The sequence below is a fragment of the Gadus chalcogrammus genome, chromosome 6 (assembly GCF_026213295.1).
Source record: "Gadus chalcogrammus isolate NIFS_2021 chromosome 6, NIFS_Gcha_1.0, whole genome shotgun sequence".
Classification (NCBI taxonomy): domain Eukaryota; kingdom Metazoa; phylum Chordata; class Actinopteri; order Gadiformes; family Gadidae; genus Gadus; species Gadus chalcogrammus.
Window position 1 is genome coordinate 1722447 of NC_079417.1, and position 18218 is coordinate 1740664.

At 45.6% G+C, this 18218-nt stretch overlaps 1 protein-coding gene across 1 annotated transcript; it reads left to right on the plus strand.

The window, feature by feature from the left end:
• Positions 1-4576: 4576 nt before the first annotated feature.
• On the plus strand, positions 4577-12932 carry tmem116 (transmembrane protein 116). Its single transcript, XM_056592329.1, has 11 exons — positions 4577-5276; positions 5468-5514; positions 5898-5961; positions 7058-7186; positions 7543-7647; positions 8500-8546; positions 8657-8740; positions 9610-9745; positions 10634-10778; positions 11321-11400; positions 12714-12932. The coding sequence occupies exons 1-11, from the start codon at positions 5223-5225 to the stop codon at positions 12930-12932; spliced, it is 1110 nt and encodes a 369-aa protein (XP_056448304.1). The 5' UTR covers positions 4577-5222.
• The last annotated feature ends 5286 nt before the right edge of the window (positions 12933-18218 follow it).

Consider the following 18218-nt stretch of genomic DNA (forward strand, 5'->3'; position numbering starts at 1 on the left):
GGTAATAGCTTACAAGTGAGATAGCAATTATGTCCACTATTCTAGCCAGTACACTTTTAAGGCCTGCTGGTTTAGAAACATCTCAGCAGCCTTTTTCCGTTTCTCCACCAGGCTGGTCCGACTCTGCCAAGGTTGTACCGCAAGAAATGTTTAAAGTGATAAAGCCCCTTTTACACTGACTCCGTTGGTAATGGGCTGGAGCGCCAACAGGAGGTCTGCAACGGCTGAGCTAAACATGGCAGCTCCAGAAGGCCTCCCTGGAACGAGAGGTGGAGCAGCTGGCCATCGTCGACGGATGTCGCTCAGCGAGAACCACGGACGTAAAAGAAAAGATCAAAACTATGAAATATGACAAGCTTCTACTCTTCACCACTTCCCTGTGAATGAAGACTTCTCTTGGATTAACAAGACTCTTCCTCCCTTACAAGCTGAAGGTGGAAAGTTCAGATTTACCAAGTTCTATTTGAAGTAGTCCCTTTAGTTGAGCACAATGTTGTGTTCAAATATTCACATCTAAGGTACAAACCGTTTCAGGTATTTTTGATTTTAGTGAATTATTGTCTTGAGATTTGGAATGTAAATCATCAGTCAACATTCAAAATCAGCAGAATGCAAAAGTTCATCTTTCAGTTTTGTCAAATTGGAGGACCTAACCAGAACTCAGGTTACTGCCCGTTCATACCCGCTATATAAAGCTACAGGGAAAGAAGAATTTGTTTCAGTTATCTATAATTGAAGTTGATTGAGTCTATAGAATGAGTTGGTTATTAAAATCCTAAGTAAGTAATTCTACATACATTGCATACATTTAATGTTTATTTCTTTCACTTTACTTAAAGCAAGCAATTACCAGTTATATTGACTTATAACCAGCTTGCAATGTTTTGTATTTGCCAAAAGCAAATCATAAATCATATTAAAATGCATAATAACAGCCATCATAATGCACTAAGAATGCATTAAAATATATTCCATTTATGAGAATCAAAACACACTATGATCCTTGCAGGCATGTCAGTGAGTGACCAGCATTTATGAAGTTTTATGACCCTTTTCGCATCTTTGCATTGACTTTGCATTGACTTTGAATCCACAGAGATGTCATACGAGCACTCGGCGTTTTCCATAGTTAGAGATATCTGTAATTCAGTTTGACTAGTCAAAACTGAATTACAGATATCTATTACTAAGTATGTGAGCTTTAGATAAAAGGCTCGTATTTGTAGTAGCGTGCAAAATAGCGTAAAGGAAAAGTAACGAGGAAATGAATAAGGAAAACAACTAAAGAAAGGGATAATTTTAATGTTCTTTTAAAAGAGTGTTGAAAACCCCACTATGATCTGATTTAGTAAACCGGGATTAAATGCATCGTGGTAGTTTTAAACCGCTTTTAAATCCAACTATAAATGTACTATTTTATTTGTGGATACTTTTTTTTTCATTGAGTGTTCTTTAAAGGGATACATAATTAAACATTAATTCTTAGTAACTTAGTAATAATACATTTACTTGGTAACGTTAATAGTTAGTTATCTAACAATGTCCCTTCAATATCAAGAGGGCTAACGCCTAGCATGTCTATGAACAAAGTTGAAAAGCCTGTTTTAGCTTAGTGGCTCATTCGTATCTACAGTGATTGTACCGTTTTCAGTGTCAGTTTGCATTACCATGCAAATATCTAACACTGATAAAAACAAAAATTACAAGAACAAATTTGAAAGTTGCTGGTAGAGTTTGGCGGTTGGCGACAATCGGGACTAAGAAGATAACCTGTTCTCTCCTGTGATGTCCTGTTGTTTGGGCTTATAATTTATCATTCAATGTTTTTCTCTAATATTTTGACATCATACTCAGAATTGTATGATTTTGTTCTTTATATATTATGAATTAATTCCCTTAATTTTTTATATATATTTCTTACTTGTCATTGGCCCTTAAACGCTGTCAACTGTTCACCTCTTTATTTCTGTAGACTGTTCGTTTCACCTCTGGCCATCCACTGTCTGCAGCACATTCAGAGGAATGGGTGGGCACACAACTGTCTGAGTATGGAAAGAAATGTCCCTGTCCTCTCTAATTGCATCTCAATCACTGGTGATTTTTTCCAATTCCCAGTTTCTATCTTTCTTGGCTCATCTAATGTGTCCTCTCCAGTTGGGAGCTCAACAGGAGAAGCCATCGCACCCAGTTGTGGAGTTAAAGGCACTTATATGCTGCTCAGTGGCGGCTGGTGGAATTTATTTGAGGGGGGGCTGAACGTTTGCATTCCAAACCCAAAAAGGGGGGTCTGGGGGCATCCTCCCCCGCAAGATTTTTTTGTGATTTTCACAAACAAACAAAGCATTCTGGTGCATTCTGACAAAATAGTAAAGGCAAAAAAAGAACATTCTCTCTCGGCCAAGCCATTGTGTTGGTAAACGTCACTCATAAATATATCTACAGTTTGCATTAGTATGCATTTAGACAAATACAATGAAATATGAATTCCACAAAATTCATGTAAATCTGCAAACTTTTGTGTGTGGTTGTTGAAGACACACACCAGACACACACCAACATAGGTTTGCAGAGGACTACATATAGTACAATATGCACACTGAAGGCCTGATGCCACCATGTTTGCAGAGGACTATATACAGTATGTACACTGCACATAGGTTTGCAAAGGACTATATACAATATGAACACTGAAGGCCTGAAGCAACCATAGGTTTGCCGAGAACTATATACAGTATGTACACTGAATAGGTTTACAGAGGACTGTATACAATATGCACACTGAAGGCCTGATGCCACCATGTTTGCAGAGAACTATATACAGTATGTACACTGAATAGGTTTGCAGAGGACTATACACAATATGCACATTGAAGGCCTGGTCCCACCATAGGTTTGCAGAGAACTATATACAGTACGGGGTGGGGGGAGGTTGTGAGGGTCTGCAACCAGTGTCCATCTCAAGGGAAATACATATAGGCTAGTGGAATAAATAGAAGTTGCTTACCTCTAGCATGGCTAGCTTCACACAGTTGTTCATATGCACTCTTGCTCGCTTGTGTTTATTTGATCCGTTCTGACAGAATGTGTCATTCCTCTTACGTCAGGTCTGTGTGCACGAACTATCACACGCACTTGTTTTAAAAAAGTATACAAGGAAAGCAAAAAATTGCATTGGCATACACAGAGCTAGTTAGCCAAGCCTGAACCAAACTCTGGCAAAACTTCTCTTGTAGGCTCTATCGTTTTCTCTTGCTTGTTGGGTTACGTTCACTTCTGGCTTTTCTGCTCCGAGTTCTTATACTAGCTGAACTCACAGGGAAACAGTGGTAGCAGTACTCAAAGTCGCCATCTTGCTGATCTCTGAGGTGATAGCAAATCCGCGGTTACGCGCAGTGGACGGTGCACTGCGCTTGGGGCTATATCTTGAGCGCCCCAAAGCCATACAATTCGGGGGAACCATTGGCTAATAATTCAGGCATGTGGGGCTGAGCGAAAAGCGCCCCACGGAAGACATCTGCTTCACCAAAATGAACGTTGAACATGTCAGTGAATGAAAATTTAATCATGGGGGATTCTAAAGATATTCTAAAGTAAATGCATTACTCGAATGCAATTAAAATAGATGAATTCTCAAAATGAGAAAATATAGATAAATATATTTAAAAAATAAAAGATGGCCGGTCGGCGGGAGGGCGGCGCCCCAGCGAGCCGTCACTGATGCTGCTATAATCAAAGTCATTATTGGCTGGCCTGGCGCTTTGTTACAAACTCAATAATCTCCAGGTTTTATTTATCCTATTTGTTCAACAATGTTCCATTGGTTCAGGTACATCATAATAGTCACTGACATAGAAGTTATTGAAGTGACAATGTGTAAGATTCACTAATGTATTCATAATTTTTAAGTACATTTTAAAGATATCTCTGTAGTGCTTAAAAGCACAAAATAGCAAAAATCCCACACAGTCACCTGATATCAGACCCTGAGAAAGAGTTAAGATTAAACATTTTAAAAAGTAGTAAGAAGTTAGAGGCACAAGTCGGGGATGGGGTAGATGGCTAGGCCTAATGCTCTCGATGCAGCCGTCATTTCCCAACTTGCAAATATAAAACACAACAAATTGTACGTGAAGCGAGCAGTGTTGGTGTCCAGGCATCGACTCCTCCTAGAGCCGCCTTTGGATCTCAAGGGTCGCCGTGGGAAAGGACAAAACACAAACGCAGACACGCTCCAAAATCTCTCATTTTCTTCATCAGTGCTTAACCTTAAACAATAGCCGTGAAAACAGCCATTGTGGGGAGAGAATTCCCCTGGAAACAGCATCCAAGATTAAATCAAGGGTTTTGCTGAAACCTGTCTTAATTTCTCAAGGAATTTTAGGGAGGGAGAAACCATAGAGAAACATTATTTTAAAAGCTCTGTGATGAAGCAATATCACAGAAGAGGGAATGTGTTTAAGGTATGTCAGCCAAAAACAATCAACAGTACAACAGCAATATTATGCAGAATTGTTAATGTCAAGTAAGGGTAATTTGAGTGACAGTTCACAGTTATTGCGTGTGTTATTGCGTGTGTGTTTCACTCATTTACATACTTTTATTGGAAACTTAACAGTGTTTGACAAAATTGTATTGGTTTTCTTGAAGAATTGCCTGTACACATTTGGGAAGTAACGTAGGTCAAATACTTTGTAAGTGCACTTAAGCACAGTTTTCATGTGTCTGTTCTTTACTTTAGTATTTATTTCATTGACAGGTTTTTACTTCAACATTTTAACACATCTGTACTTTTTACTCCTTATAATCAAGGAGAATTATCGATAATTGTTTAATTTTGGATCATTGTGCGCCTTCCCAACTTCAAGACCGATTACACCTAAAAGGATTGGACGATACAACACAGACAATCCCTCCGTGTCTACATCAGTGTAGGCCTATATCACACACAGACACAGGGCTGACACCTCCTGGTCGCTTGGTAGATGCTCTTGTCCAACCAGTAGTCGCCCGTGTCGACCACCAGATGTCACCAGATCTCACTTCTCAACGCCAAATCTCACCAATTGTATGCTTCACAGATAAGCGAATCTGGGAGGAGATAATGACTTAAAACCTGTTTCTGCTTATTTACACCAAGCAGCGTCGCTGGACGGTCAGAGGCTCAGGCTAACTCACCAGTCCATGTTTAAAACGCACTTTAGTCTTGAAGAGAAACAGACGCGATGTTCTCAAACTGCACACCGCAGAACACCAGCAACGCCGAAAACCTAACCGACGTGAGTAAATTAAAGTAAATCAAATTATCCTTAAATGAAGCTGGGATTTGTTTCTCATTGGTTTGTTGCGCAGTGGAAGGTTTATTTAAAATCTTGAATGTAACGGTTGGCTACTTCGGGATGGACAGTCGTTATACTATGGGTAAGCCAAGGTGGATCTAGTCCCTCGTTGAGCGTTCCGTTGTTTTCAGGTGTACGAGGCGGCGCGGTGGATACAGCTCTCCATGGCCGTCCTGAGGTGAGTCCAGGACCCCTCTGGTCCACGTCCCTCTCACCCCGCTATCTGACAGCCTGTCACAGCGTGTCTCTGATGAGATGGTGGGACCCCGACCCCCGGGCCGTCTCCTTTGGTTTCATGTGCTTCTTACAACGTCACAGCTGACTGCATGTAGAATAAATAAATTGCATGTGCTTTAAAGTAATCTGGAACGGAAACTATTTAGAAATCCGCAATAGCCTACTTCTCATTACGGTTACAATTCGTAATGAGTTCAGATTTGGGTTCAGTGCAACGTGAACAATGAAGAACTAGACAATTTAAAGGGAGAGCATGGGGTAGGCTAGTTTTAATCCTGTTCTAAATGGATCGACATTTAATCATGTGCATCGCTATTCTTTCAGCATTGTCGGCTCAGGATCCATCTTGGTGTTTTCAGCTTCACAGAAACTCTTTCAATCGCAGGAGGTAAATATTACATCACAAATAAATATAACCTACTTTCTGTTTGTGTCATAGACAGTGAGTAAAGTAGGCTACTTTGGATTATATACATTAAAAAATAATCCTTAATGCAATAACACCAAACATAGTGAATTCTAGAATGTTTTAAATGATCTAACGGAGTTCCCTAACCTCAGCTGATTGGTTGGTTGGAGTGCAGGATCACGTGATCCGTGTGTGTGCGTGTGTGTGCGTGCGTGCGTGTGTGTGTTGGGGGGGCCACGCTGATCTCATAGGATCCCTTTAAAACGATTCAATGTGTTTCAGGACAATTCAATCTAAGTTGAGGCATTTCATGTCATATTTTTTAGGAAAACCCTTTATCACTCCACTCTGTAATAATTTTGTGTCATTGTATTGCACCAATGATAACGTTGTAACAGAGGTTCATATGGCATTGGGTTTTGTCGGTTCTTGTGCGTTTTGGTGGCGCACTGTGTGCGTGTGTTGTTATGATAGCACTACGTCGGGGATTGTCTGTCTGCGTACAACTAATAATAGTTTATTTTATATAAGTTTATGCATAAACTGTACGCGCAGGGTTTCTGGCCACGCCCCCTCTCCATATTTCGTCACCCCCTGACTGTTTTAAAGTTGGCTCCGACCGTCTGGTGTGTGTGTGTGTGTGTATGTGTGTGTGTGTCTGTGTGTGTGTGTGTGTGTGTTCTCCAAGTGTGTGTGTGTCCGTGTGTTCTCCAAGTGTGTGTGTGTCCGTGTGTTCTCCAGGTGTGTGTGTGTGTGTGTTTCCAGGTGTGTGTTCTCCAGGTGTGTGTTCTCCAGGTGTGTGTGTCTAACTCCAGCTGTGTGTTCTCCAGGTGTGTGTGTGTGTAACTCCAGGTGTGTGTGTCTCCAGGTGTGTGTGTGTGTGTGTGTAACTCCAGCTGTGTGTTCTCCAGGTGTGTGTGTGTGTAACTCCAGGTGTGTGTGTCTCCAGGTGTGTGTGTGTGTGTAACTCCAGGTGTGTGTGTGTGTCTCCAGGTGTGTGTGTCTCCAGGTGTGTGTGTGTAACTCCAGGTGTGTGTTCTCCAGGTGTGTGTAACTCCAGGTGTGTGTTCTCCAGGTGCGCCCCCTGCTGCTCCTCAGTGGGGCGGACCTCCTGCTGGCTGTCAGCTGGCTGGTGGGGGCCGCTCTCTACACCACGGACCCCGAGACACAGCCCGCCTGCTGCCACCTACACACTGTGGAGCAGGTAGCGCACACACACACACACACACACACACACACACACACACGCACGCACGCACACACACACACACGCACACTCACTGCCTGCTGCCACCTACACACTGTGGAGCAGGTAGCACACACACACACACGCACGCACGCACGCACGCACGCACGCACGCACGCACGCACGCACGCACACACACACACACACACACACACACACACACACACACACACACACACACACACACACACACACACACACACACACACACACACACACACACACACACACAGTGCTCAGTGGAAATGTTCCAAAGACAAAGTGAACAGTGGGCAGGGTTGAGCTCAGGTTGTGTTCTCTCCTGCCTCCAACAGATCCTCTACACAACGTCCTTCTTCTACACGCTCCTCTACGTGTGGAGGCTGCTCTCCGACCTCAGGAGCAGACTCAACTGCAGCGTCAGTGGATTCATGGGTCAGGTCAGCCCGCTCACATCCTACCCGCTCACATCCTACCCCCTCACATCCTACCCCTCACATCCTACCCGCTCACATCCTACCCCCTCACACCCTACCGCCTCACATCCTACCCCTCACATCCTACCCCCTCACATCCTACCCCCTCACATCCTACCCCCTCACATCCTACCCCCTCACACCCTACCTGCTCACATCCTACCTCCTCACATCCTACCCCCTCACATCCTACCTCCTCACATCCTAACCCCTCACATCCTACCCCCTCACATCCTACCCCCTCACATCCTACCCCCTCACATCCTACCCGCTCACATCCTACCCCCTCACATCCTACCCCCTCACATCCTACCCGCTCACATCCTACCTCCTCACATCCTAACCCCTCACATCCTACCCCCTCACATCCTACCCCCTCACATCCTACCCCCTCACATCCTACCTCCTCACATCCTACCTGCTCACATCCTAACCCCTCACATCCTACCTGCTCATATCCCACCCTCACGGCCTCCCCTCACATCCTACCCCCTCACACCCTACCTGCTCACATCCTACCTCCTCACATCCTACCCCCTCACATCCTACCCGCTCACATCCTACCCGCTCACATCCCACCCTCACGGCCTCCCCTCACATCCTATCCCCTCACATCCTACCTGCTCACATCCTACCTCCTCACATCCTACCCCTCACATCCTACCCTCTCACATCCTACCCCCTCACATCCTCCTCTGTGTCCATCTCACCAACCTTGATCCAGAAATGAGAGAGAAAACATGATCTTGTGTTTTCCACCAGATCCCCTCACATGGAGCACCCGTTGGTTAATATCTCGTGTGTTTTGTGTTCCAGGAGGCCAGCAACGTGCTGTTACCTAAAATCCTCGCTTTGGTTGCAGGGTCAGTGTCTTGTGTTTGTCAAGTATTGTGTAAACCCTGTACATGAAGTATATGTTATCGCCCGTACATGGAGTATCTCCTACACCCTGCACTGCTGTCTCTGTTTGCAGGCTCCTCCCCTGGCTGCTCATGTCTCCAGTGTTGATCAAGGCTAACCTCCTCCGCTGCTACGCTAACTGTAGCCAACCCTACAGGTTAGCTGCTAACAATCACACTGTTCCAATGCGCCCCCATGCCACAGTTACCCGGTGGACACTGATCCAAACGAAATCAGCGTAGAGGCTAAGGCTTCAGACGGGGTCCGAAGAGAAAGTAACACTGAGTATTGAGGGAAGACAGACTCAAGCAGAAAACAACTCACAGAGGTGGAGCTGAACACAGCTTCACTAGAGGTGGAGCTGAAGGGGTCAAACAGGACTCAATAAGAGGAGAGCGGAGCAGACAGGCACTCTGCTAGAGCTGGTTCTCACAAGATAAACTGCCTTCTGGTCTTTAAAGATAAGGAAAGCTCCCGTTCTTAACAGCAGATAGAAGGCTCTGTATAGACACACAGAAGGGTTTCCAGACTCTTGAAGGAACTTCCCCCGAGAGTCCTGAAAGTGTTTGACGTGGCTTCTAACCAAAGCCACGTCCAGTGAATCAGGATGCTGTCCCGACCGCCTGCTGTAGGAGGCCTACAGGTGGGGCTGCCCACTTTGGGGATCGACCACAGAACCTTCCTGCCGGTACTAATAATAATAATGCATTTTATTTATGGGCGCCTTTCTTGACACTCAAGGTCACCTTACAAAATGAAACATTCATAAGAGCAAGAAAAAACAACAACAACAACAACACCAACATAATAAAGCAGTGTACTAGAGAAAAGAGTGGTGTCATTCTAGTCCCAAGAATGCAACGGACTTAAAGGGAGCAGGCTTGTCTGAGTAGATCTGTTTCCAGAGTGTTGGATGTGATGAGGCAGAGAGTTCCAGAGGTGGGGGGCTGAGCGACTGAATGCTCTTGACCCGCTGGTAGAGGGACACCCTAACCCTAGTAACGACCCCCCCCCCCCCCCCTAAAGGTGTCTCCTGATGCAGACGGGGCCCCTGTGCCTCGGCCCGGGGCCGGGCGGCGAGCAGGAAGACTGCTGGCTGCTCCACGCCTACCGCGACCTCATCTTCCTCCTCACCTTCCTCATCACCCTCGTCGGTATCACGGTGCGTTGTCCCGACGACCCTCACACTAACCCGACGACACTGGAGGAGTGCACGGTGTGAGCCCTCAGGTTAGCGGTTCAGTGTCGGCTCCCCTGGAGGGTTAGCGTCCATCCAGAACCACACCTCCGCGGGGATTCAAGCCAACGTGCACATGGGTTTGGCGCCATTGTTGTGGTTTCCAGCAGTTCCCTTTTTTGAGTCAGTAAACCAGCGTTGGAGCAGCCGAAGTTCCGCCTTCCGCAAGTGTGAAGCCAGCAGAGAGAGAGCTCTCCCTCTCGTCAGGAAGCAGTCAACCTCGGGCGTTGTACAGGGAGTTTCCCCAGTTTAACCACTCTATACATTTGAGTCAAGAAAAGCCCAGACATGGAAAATCCTTTGTGTTCAAAGACGAAGTGATCAGGGGGTTCCCTTACCACAGGAGTCTTTAAAAAGGGAACCGTTTTGGATCTATTCAAATCCTTGATATTTGTAGTATATTATCCTTCCTATATAGTTTATATTTTGATGTGGTCATCTTCAGAATCAACCGGGAATAGAACCACTAACCGGACTAATCAGCAGATCGACAGGTTGTTGGTAGTTTGATGGCCTCGTCATGCCTCCGTCAGTATTGAACGGTACCATCCTCTTCCTCAGTATTGATCTGTACCATCTCCTGCCTCAGTATTGATCGGTACCATCTCCTGCCTCAGTATTGATCGGTACCTTCTCCCGCCTCTGTATTGATCGGTACCATCTCCTGCCTCAGTATTGATCGGTAACTTCTCCCGCCTCTGTATTGATCGGTACCATCTCCCGCCTCAGTATTGATCGGTACCATCTCCCGCCTCAGTATTGATCGGTACCATCTCCCGCCTCAGTATTGATCGGTACCATCTCCCGCCTCAGGTGCTGATGGAGAAAGCCCGGCGCATTCACAGACGGGTCGTGACCTCCGGGGGTTTCCTAGGCGACAGGCAGTGGGCCAATCTGAGGATGGTGGACCGACGCATGCTGCTCTACCCCGCTGTGTTCATCTTCTGCTGGGGTCCAGGTACCTGACCTCTGGCCCTGGATCACCTGGTTACTAGTTAGTACTGACCCTGGATCCCCTGGTTACTAGTTAGTACTGACCCTGGATCACCTGGCTACCACTGACCTTAGATCACCTGGTTACTACTTACTACTGACCTTAGATCACCTGGTTACTAGTTACCACTGACCTTAGATCACCTGTTTACCACTGACCTTAGATCACCTGGTTACCACTGACCCTAGATCACCTGGTTACCACTGACCCTAGATCACCTGGTTACCACTGACCCTAGATCACCTGGTTACCACTGACCCTAGATCACCTGGTTACCACTGACCCTAGATCACCTGGTTACCACTGACCCTAGATCACCTGGTTACCACTGACCCTAGATCACCTGGTTACCACTGACCCCAGATCACCTGGTTACCACTGACCCTTACCCATCATCATCGAGGCTCTTTTTGATTGCACTAAGCGAGGTCAGTGTGTAGGTGCCGGTCCTTTTGTGCGTCAGGCCGGCTGAGTGCTGACCGTGTGGGCGTGGCTCTGGTCCTCAGCTGTGTGTGTGACCGCCCTGAGCTGGATCCGGCCCGCGGCCCTGCAGGGTGCCCTGGCCGCCGCGCTCTACCTCCTCCAGGTATTAAACATCACCAACCATGGAGCATATTATACACACACACACACACACACACACACGCGCGCGCGCGCGCGTACGCACGCACACGCGCGCACACACAGTCACACACATACACAGACAAACACTGACACACACATACAAAGACACACACACACACAGACACACACACACACACACACACACACACACACATACACACACACACACACACACACACACACACACACACACACACACACACACATACACATACACATACACATGCACACTCACACATACATAAATATATACAACAAAACTCTTTCTAATATTATATAGATTGATGGGATCGTGTCTAAAGTAACGACTAACGATAGGACTGCTGCGCTAAAGGGTCTTATCTGACCCCCTGATGCTGATTAGCCGTTACAAGCCTCCTGTTACAAGCCTTCTGTCACAAGCCTTCTGTTACAAGCCTTCTGTTACAAGCCTTCTCTTACAAGGCTTCTCTTACAAGCCTTATGTTACAAGCCTTCTGTTACAAGCCTTCTGTTACAAGCCTTCTGTCACAAGCCTTCTGTTACAAGCCTTCTGTTACAAGCCTTCTGTTACAAGCCTTCTGTTACAAGCCTTCTCTTACAAGGCTTCTCTTACAAGCCTTATGTTACAAGCCTTCTGTTAGCCAGATAGACGGACAGACGGATAGATGGATAGATAGATGGACACTTGATTCATCCCCTTGGGGAAATCCAGGTATCCATTAGCTCACGAAGTCGGTCAACAGACAGTACAACAGACACACAACAAAATGGACAAACAGTAAAAGTCAATCAAACAAGTCGTTAAAAACTCTGCAATATTGCACATAATTGAAATGTCACCTAGAATGTAGCGGGAGGTAGGCGTTAGCCGGAGGTAGGCGTTAGCCGGAGGTAGGCGTTAGCCGGAGGAAGGCGTTAGCCGGAGGAAGGCGTTAGCCGGAGGTAGGCGTTAGCCGGAGGAAGGCGTTAGCCGGAGGTAGGCGTTAGCCGGAGGTAGGCGTTAGCCGGAGGAAGGCGTTAGCCGGAGGAAGGCGTTAGCCGGAGGAAGGCGTTAGCCGGAGGAAGGCGTTAGCCGGAGGTAGGCGTTAGCCGGAGGAAGGCGTTAGCCGGAGGAAGGCGTTAGCCGGAGGAAGGCGTTAGCCGGAGGTAGGCGTTAGCCGGAGGTAGGCGTTAGCCGGAGGAAGGCGTTAGCAGGAGGTAGGCGTTAGCCGGAGGAAGGCGTTAGCCGGAGGTAGGCGTTAGCCGGCGCTTTGGCCTTGGTTCCCCCCTGAGTGTCCCCGTGCCTCTGGCCAGGCGCTGGCGTCCGGGTCCCAGGGTGCCCTCAACAGCCTGGCGTACGGCTGGACGCGCTCCCGGTTCCGCGAGGCCGGGCCGAGGCGGTCGGAGCTGCAGGACGCCACCACCCAGACGCCCCTCCTCCGCGCCCAGAGGCCCGGGTACCGCACGCTGGGGCCGGAGAGAGGGGCCCCCCCCGGCCCGCCCCGGGGCCGGAGCCCCAGCCCACACACCTGAGACCGGAGCGCACGACCCGCCCGGGACCGGAGCCCACGACCCACCCGGGACCGGACCCCACGACCCACCTGAGACCGGAGCCCACGACCCACCCGGGACCGGACCCCACGACCCACCCGGGACCGGACCCCGCGACCCACCCCGGGTACCCAGAGTCCACCAGGACCCTAACACCCGCCCGGACCCCACAACCCACCAGGACCTCAGAGCCCACTAGGATCCCAGATTCCACCAGGACCTCAGGTCCTGGTGGAATCTGGGGTCCTGGTGGAATCTGGGGTCCTGGTGGGCTCATTCAGGTAGAGCCTGTTCTTCTCCTCTGGTCTGGGTCCGGGGTGGACCCAGATCCGGGTCCGGGTTGGACCCAGGTCCGGGTCTGAGGTGGACCCAGGTCTGTGTCCGGGGTGGACCCAGACCTTGGTCCGGGTCTGAGGTGGACCCTGGTCTGTGTCCGGGGTGGACCCAGACCTTGGTCCGGGCGAGCAGTCCTGTTCTTGATTGTGTAACAATGTAAACACGGTGGCTGGAAGCCGCATGGTAGCACGCGTCCCAGCGTCCCTGGTCCTTTGTCTGATTCCCACAATGACGTTCGTGGCTGAGATCCAAGGCTGAGGGATTCTGGGGGACCGAGAAATTGACCAATCGCGTGGAAACACAAAGAAACCTGTCATCATTGCGCCCAGCGAGGTCACGTGACCTTCAGCATCCGAGGGAACCCGACCGCACACACATAGACACCCCCCCCCACATAGAGACACACACACTCAGACAAACACACAAACACACACACATACACACAAACACACTCACCCTCTCAAACACACTCACACACACACAAACACACATGCCCAACGTTGCTGACAGCAAATCAATTTTCCAAACCCATTTTTCATAGTTGAACCATAGTTGAACAGCACAGTGATTTAGCACAGTAACAGTGCGGAGATATATATCTGAAATGTTACTGTTCTCTCTGAACTGAACTGTATAGGAGCGTAGGAATGTTAATGGTAGCCATGGTGATTGGTCAGTAATTCATTGTTTGTTCATTGTCTAATTATTTATCCTTATACTGACAATTTTGTGTTTGGAACTGTAACAGCCGTTCTCATGCGAGACGTGCTAAAACATTTTGATTCAGCTAAGTCACCGTGTATTTACATTACTCCAGTGCTCTCCAGGCATTACAAAATGGCGGGGTATCCCAACAACAAATCCCATGGTGCACTCTGATGTACAAGCCCCATGGAGCCTTCGGTTATTCTCTGAAGCTGCCTCTAGATGTTGGGAGAACTCAAAGAAAGAACTAAACAAACACGATTTATGTATGCATTAATTTATTTGAATCTGGTTGAGTGAAATAATGTTGATTTGTTGAATGTTGATTTTGCTCGTGAAGACGTTTCACTCGTTTCACTCCCGAAAGGGAGTCATCATCCGAGTAGACGCGTGGTGACAGTTATTGAAGAGCAGACAGTATTTGGAGCCCCCATCTGCCACAAAGTCAGCGACAGTCTTCTTCCCCTTGAAATTGTTCTTTTTAATAGTCTAGACAACAAATACATAAATAAGGATGTGAGGCTACAACATCACGTGTCTAGTGATAAGGCCTGGTTAGGAGCTGCTCATTGAAACCTTCACCGATAAGTTCAGCCGTGAATAAAAAGCTGCTTGTTGACACTGACCTTCCAGTCAGAGCTCATGTGTGTCACGTCCACCACCACGGTCTGAGAACTGTTCCCAAAACCATTTCCCTTATGGATCAACCACCTCGACCCGTCCTCCAACGTCACCCTGAAGAGGGGGAACACAACAAGATTCAGTGCATCATCACACTCTGCTCTCCTCCTAAAGCCCCCATAGGTCTGAAACAAGCCCACCCTCCAGGCCAGAGGGAAACCAGTCCTGTTGGCCTGGCAGTGGGGGTCCACCTCCATTATCAGGCAGTTCACCTCATAAACAAAGCCTTGAGCTGTGATAACTATCAGTGTCAAATATTCAGCCCCCAGTACAAATATGACAAACAGATTATGAGTGAATTATTCCCTTTTCCCTGTGGCAGTAAACTCTAAAAAAATAAATCAAAATCAATTAATCAGCATTGAAAGCCAGCTCTCTCGCAAAATGGCTTTTTACAAACGTTTAAGGAATTTGCCCAGGGGAATGCAAGGATGAAGGGAGGTTGTGGTAAACTTTCAAGGTGACAAAGAATACGTTTGATTATATGAGGGATATTTCCTATATGTATGCGTGTCGTCTGTGCTAAATACGCAGAAACAGGTTTAGTCCTTATCTCCGCCCAGATTCGCTTATCTGTGAAGCAGCATACAAATGGTGAGATTTGGCGTTGAGAAGTGAGATCTGGTGACATCTGGTGGTCGACACGGGCGATTATTGAACAAGAGCATCTACCAAGCGACCAGGAGGTGTCAGCCCGTCAGCCCTGTGTCTGTGTGAGATATACACTGATGGATACACAGCGGGATCGTCTGTGTTGTATCGTCCAATCCTTTTAGTTGAAATCGGTCTTGAAGTTGGGAAGGCGCCCAATGATGCAAAATTAAACAATTATCGATAATTGTCCTTGATTATAAGGAGTAAAAAGTACAGATATGTGTTAAAATGTTGAGAGTAGAAGTAAAAACCTGTCAGTGAAATAAATACTAAAGTAAAGAACAGACACATGAAAACTGTGCTTAAGTGCACTTACAAAGTATTTGTTCTACGTTACTTCCCAAATGGGTACAGACAATTCTTCAAGAAAACCAATACAATTTTGTCAAACACTGTTAAGTTTCCAATAAAAGTATTTAAATGAGTGAGCAATAACTATAAACTGTCACTCAAAATTGCTGTTGTACTGTTGATTATTTTTGGCTGATATACCTTAAACAACATTCCCTCTTCTGTGATATTGCTTCTTCACAGAGCTTTTAAAATAATGTTTCTCTATGGTTTCTCCCTCCCTAAAATTCCATGAGAAATTAAGACAGGTTTCAGCAAAACCCTTGATTTCATCTTGGATGCTGTTTCCAGGGGAATTCTCTCCCCACAATGGCTGTTTTCACGGCTATTGTTTAAGGTTAAGCACTGATGAAGAAAATTAGAGATTTTGGAGCGTGTCTGCGTTTGTGTTTTGTCCTTTCCCACGGCGACCCTTGAGATCCAAAGGCGGCGCTAGAAGGAGTCGATGCCTGGACACCAACACTGCTCGCTTCACGTACAATTTGTTGTGTTTTATATTTGCAAGTTGGGAAATGACGGCTGCATCGAGAGCATTAGGCCTAGCCATCTACCCCATCCCCAACTTGTGCCTCTAACTTCTTACTACTTTTTAAAATGTTTAATCTTAACTCTTTCACAGGGTCTGATATCAGGTGACTGTATGGGATTTTTGCTATTTTGAGCTTTTAAGCACTACAGAGATATCTTTAAAATTTACTTAAAAATTATGAATATATTAGTGAATCTTACACATTGTCACTTCAATAACTTCTATGTCAGTGACTATTATGATGTACCTGAACCAATGGAACATTGTTGAACAAATAGGATAAATAAAACCTGGAGATTATTGAGATTGTAACGAAGCCCCAGCCAATAATGACTTTGATTATAGCAGCTAGATAAGTGACTTTAACTCAAAAGCTGGGCGCGATGGCTTCTCCTGTTGAGCTCCCAACTGGAGAGGAGACATTAGATGAGCCAAGAAAGATAGAAACTGGGAATTGGAAAAAATCACCAGTGATTGAGATGCAATCAGAGAGGACAGGGACAATTGTTTCCATACTCAGACAGTTGTGTGCCCACCCATTCCTCTGAATGTGCTGCAGACAGTGGATGGCCAGAGGTGAAGAGAACAGTCTACAGAAATACAGAAGTGAACAGTTGACAGCGTTTAAGGGCCAATGACAAGTAAGAAATATATATAAAAAATTAAGGGAATTAATTCATAATACGTGAAGAACAAAATCATAAAATTCTGAGTATGATGTCAGAACATTTAGAGAAAAACATTGAATGATAAATTATAAGAACAAACAGGACATCACAGGAGAAAACAGGTTATCTTCTTAGTCCCGATTGTCGCCAACCGCCAAACTCTACCAGCAACTTTAAAATTTGTTCTGGTAATTTTTGTTTTTATCAGTGTTAGATATTTGCATGGTAATGCAAACTGACACTGAAAACGGTACAATCACTGTAGATACGAATGAGCCACTAAGCTAAAACAGGCTTTTCAACTTTGTTAATAGACATGCTAGACGTTAGCCCACTTGATATTGAAGGGACATTGTTAGCTAACTAACTATTAACGTTACCAAGTAAATTTATACTAAGAACATTAGTTACTAAGAATTAATGTTTAATAATTTATCCCTTTAAAGAACACTCAAATAAAAGTATCCATAAATAAAAGAGTACATTTATAGTTGGATTTAAAAGTGGTTTAAAACTACCACGATGCATTTAATCCCAGTTTACTAAATCAAATCATAGTGGGGTTTTCAACACTCTTTTAAAAGAACATTCAAATTATCCCTTTGTTTAGTTGTTTTCCTTATTTATTTCCTTATTCATTTCCTTTACGCTATTTTGCACACTACTATAACAAATACGAGCCTTTTATCTAAAGCTCACATACTTAGTAATAGATATCTGTAATTCAGTCAAACTGAATTACAGATAGGCCTATCTCTAACTATGGAAAACGCTGAGTGCTCGTATGACATCTCTGTGGATTCAAAGTCAATGCAAAGTCAATGCAAAGATGCGAAAAGGGTCATAAAACTTCATAAATGCTGGTCACTCACTGACATGCCTGCAAGGATCATAGTGTGTTTTGATTCTCATAAATTGAATATATTTTAATGCATTCTTAGTGCATTATGATGGTTGTTATTATGCATTTTAATGTGATTTATGATACTATTTGCTTTTGGAAAATACAAAACATTACAAGCTGGTTATAAGTCAATATAAGTGGTCATTGCTTGCTTTTAGTAAAGTGAAAGTAGCACACATTAAATGTATGCAATGTATATAGAATTAATGTTTTTTTTAATGGGATAAAACAAAGTGTACTCCAACTTGACAAAACTTTTTTAGGATTTTAATAACCAACTCATTATATTGACTCAATCAACTTCAATTATAGATAACTGAAACAAATTCTTCTTTCCCTGTAACTTTATATAGCGGGTATGAACGGGCAGTAACCTGAGTTCTGGTTAGGTCCTCCAATTTGACAAAACTGAAAGATTAACTTTTACATTCTGCTGATTT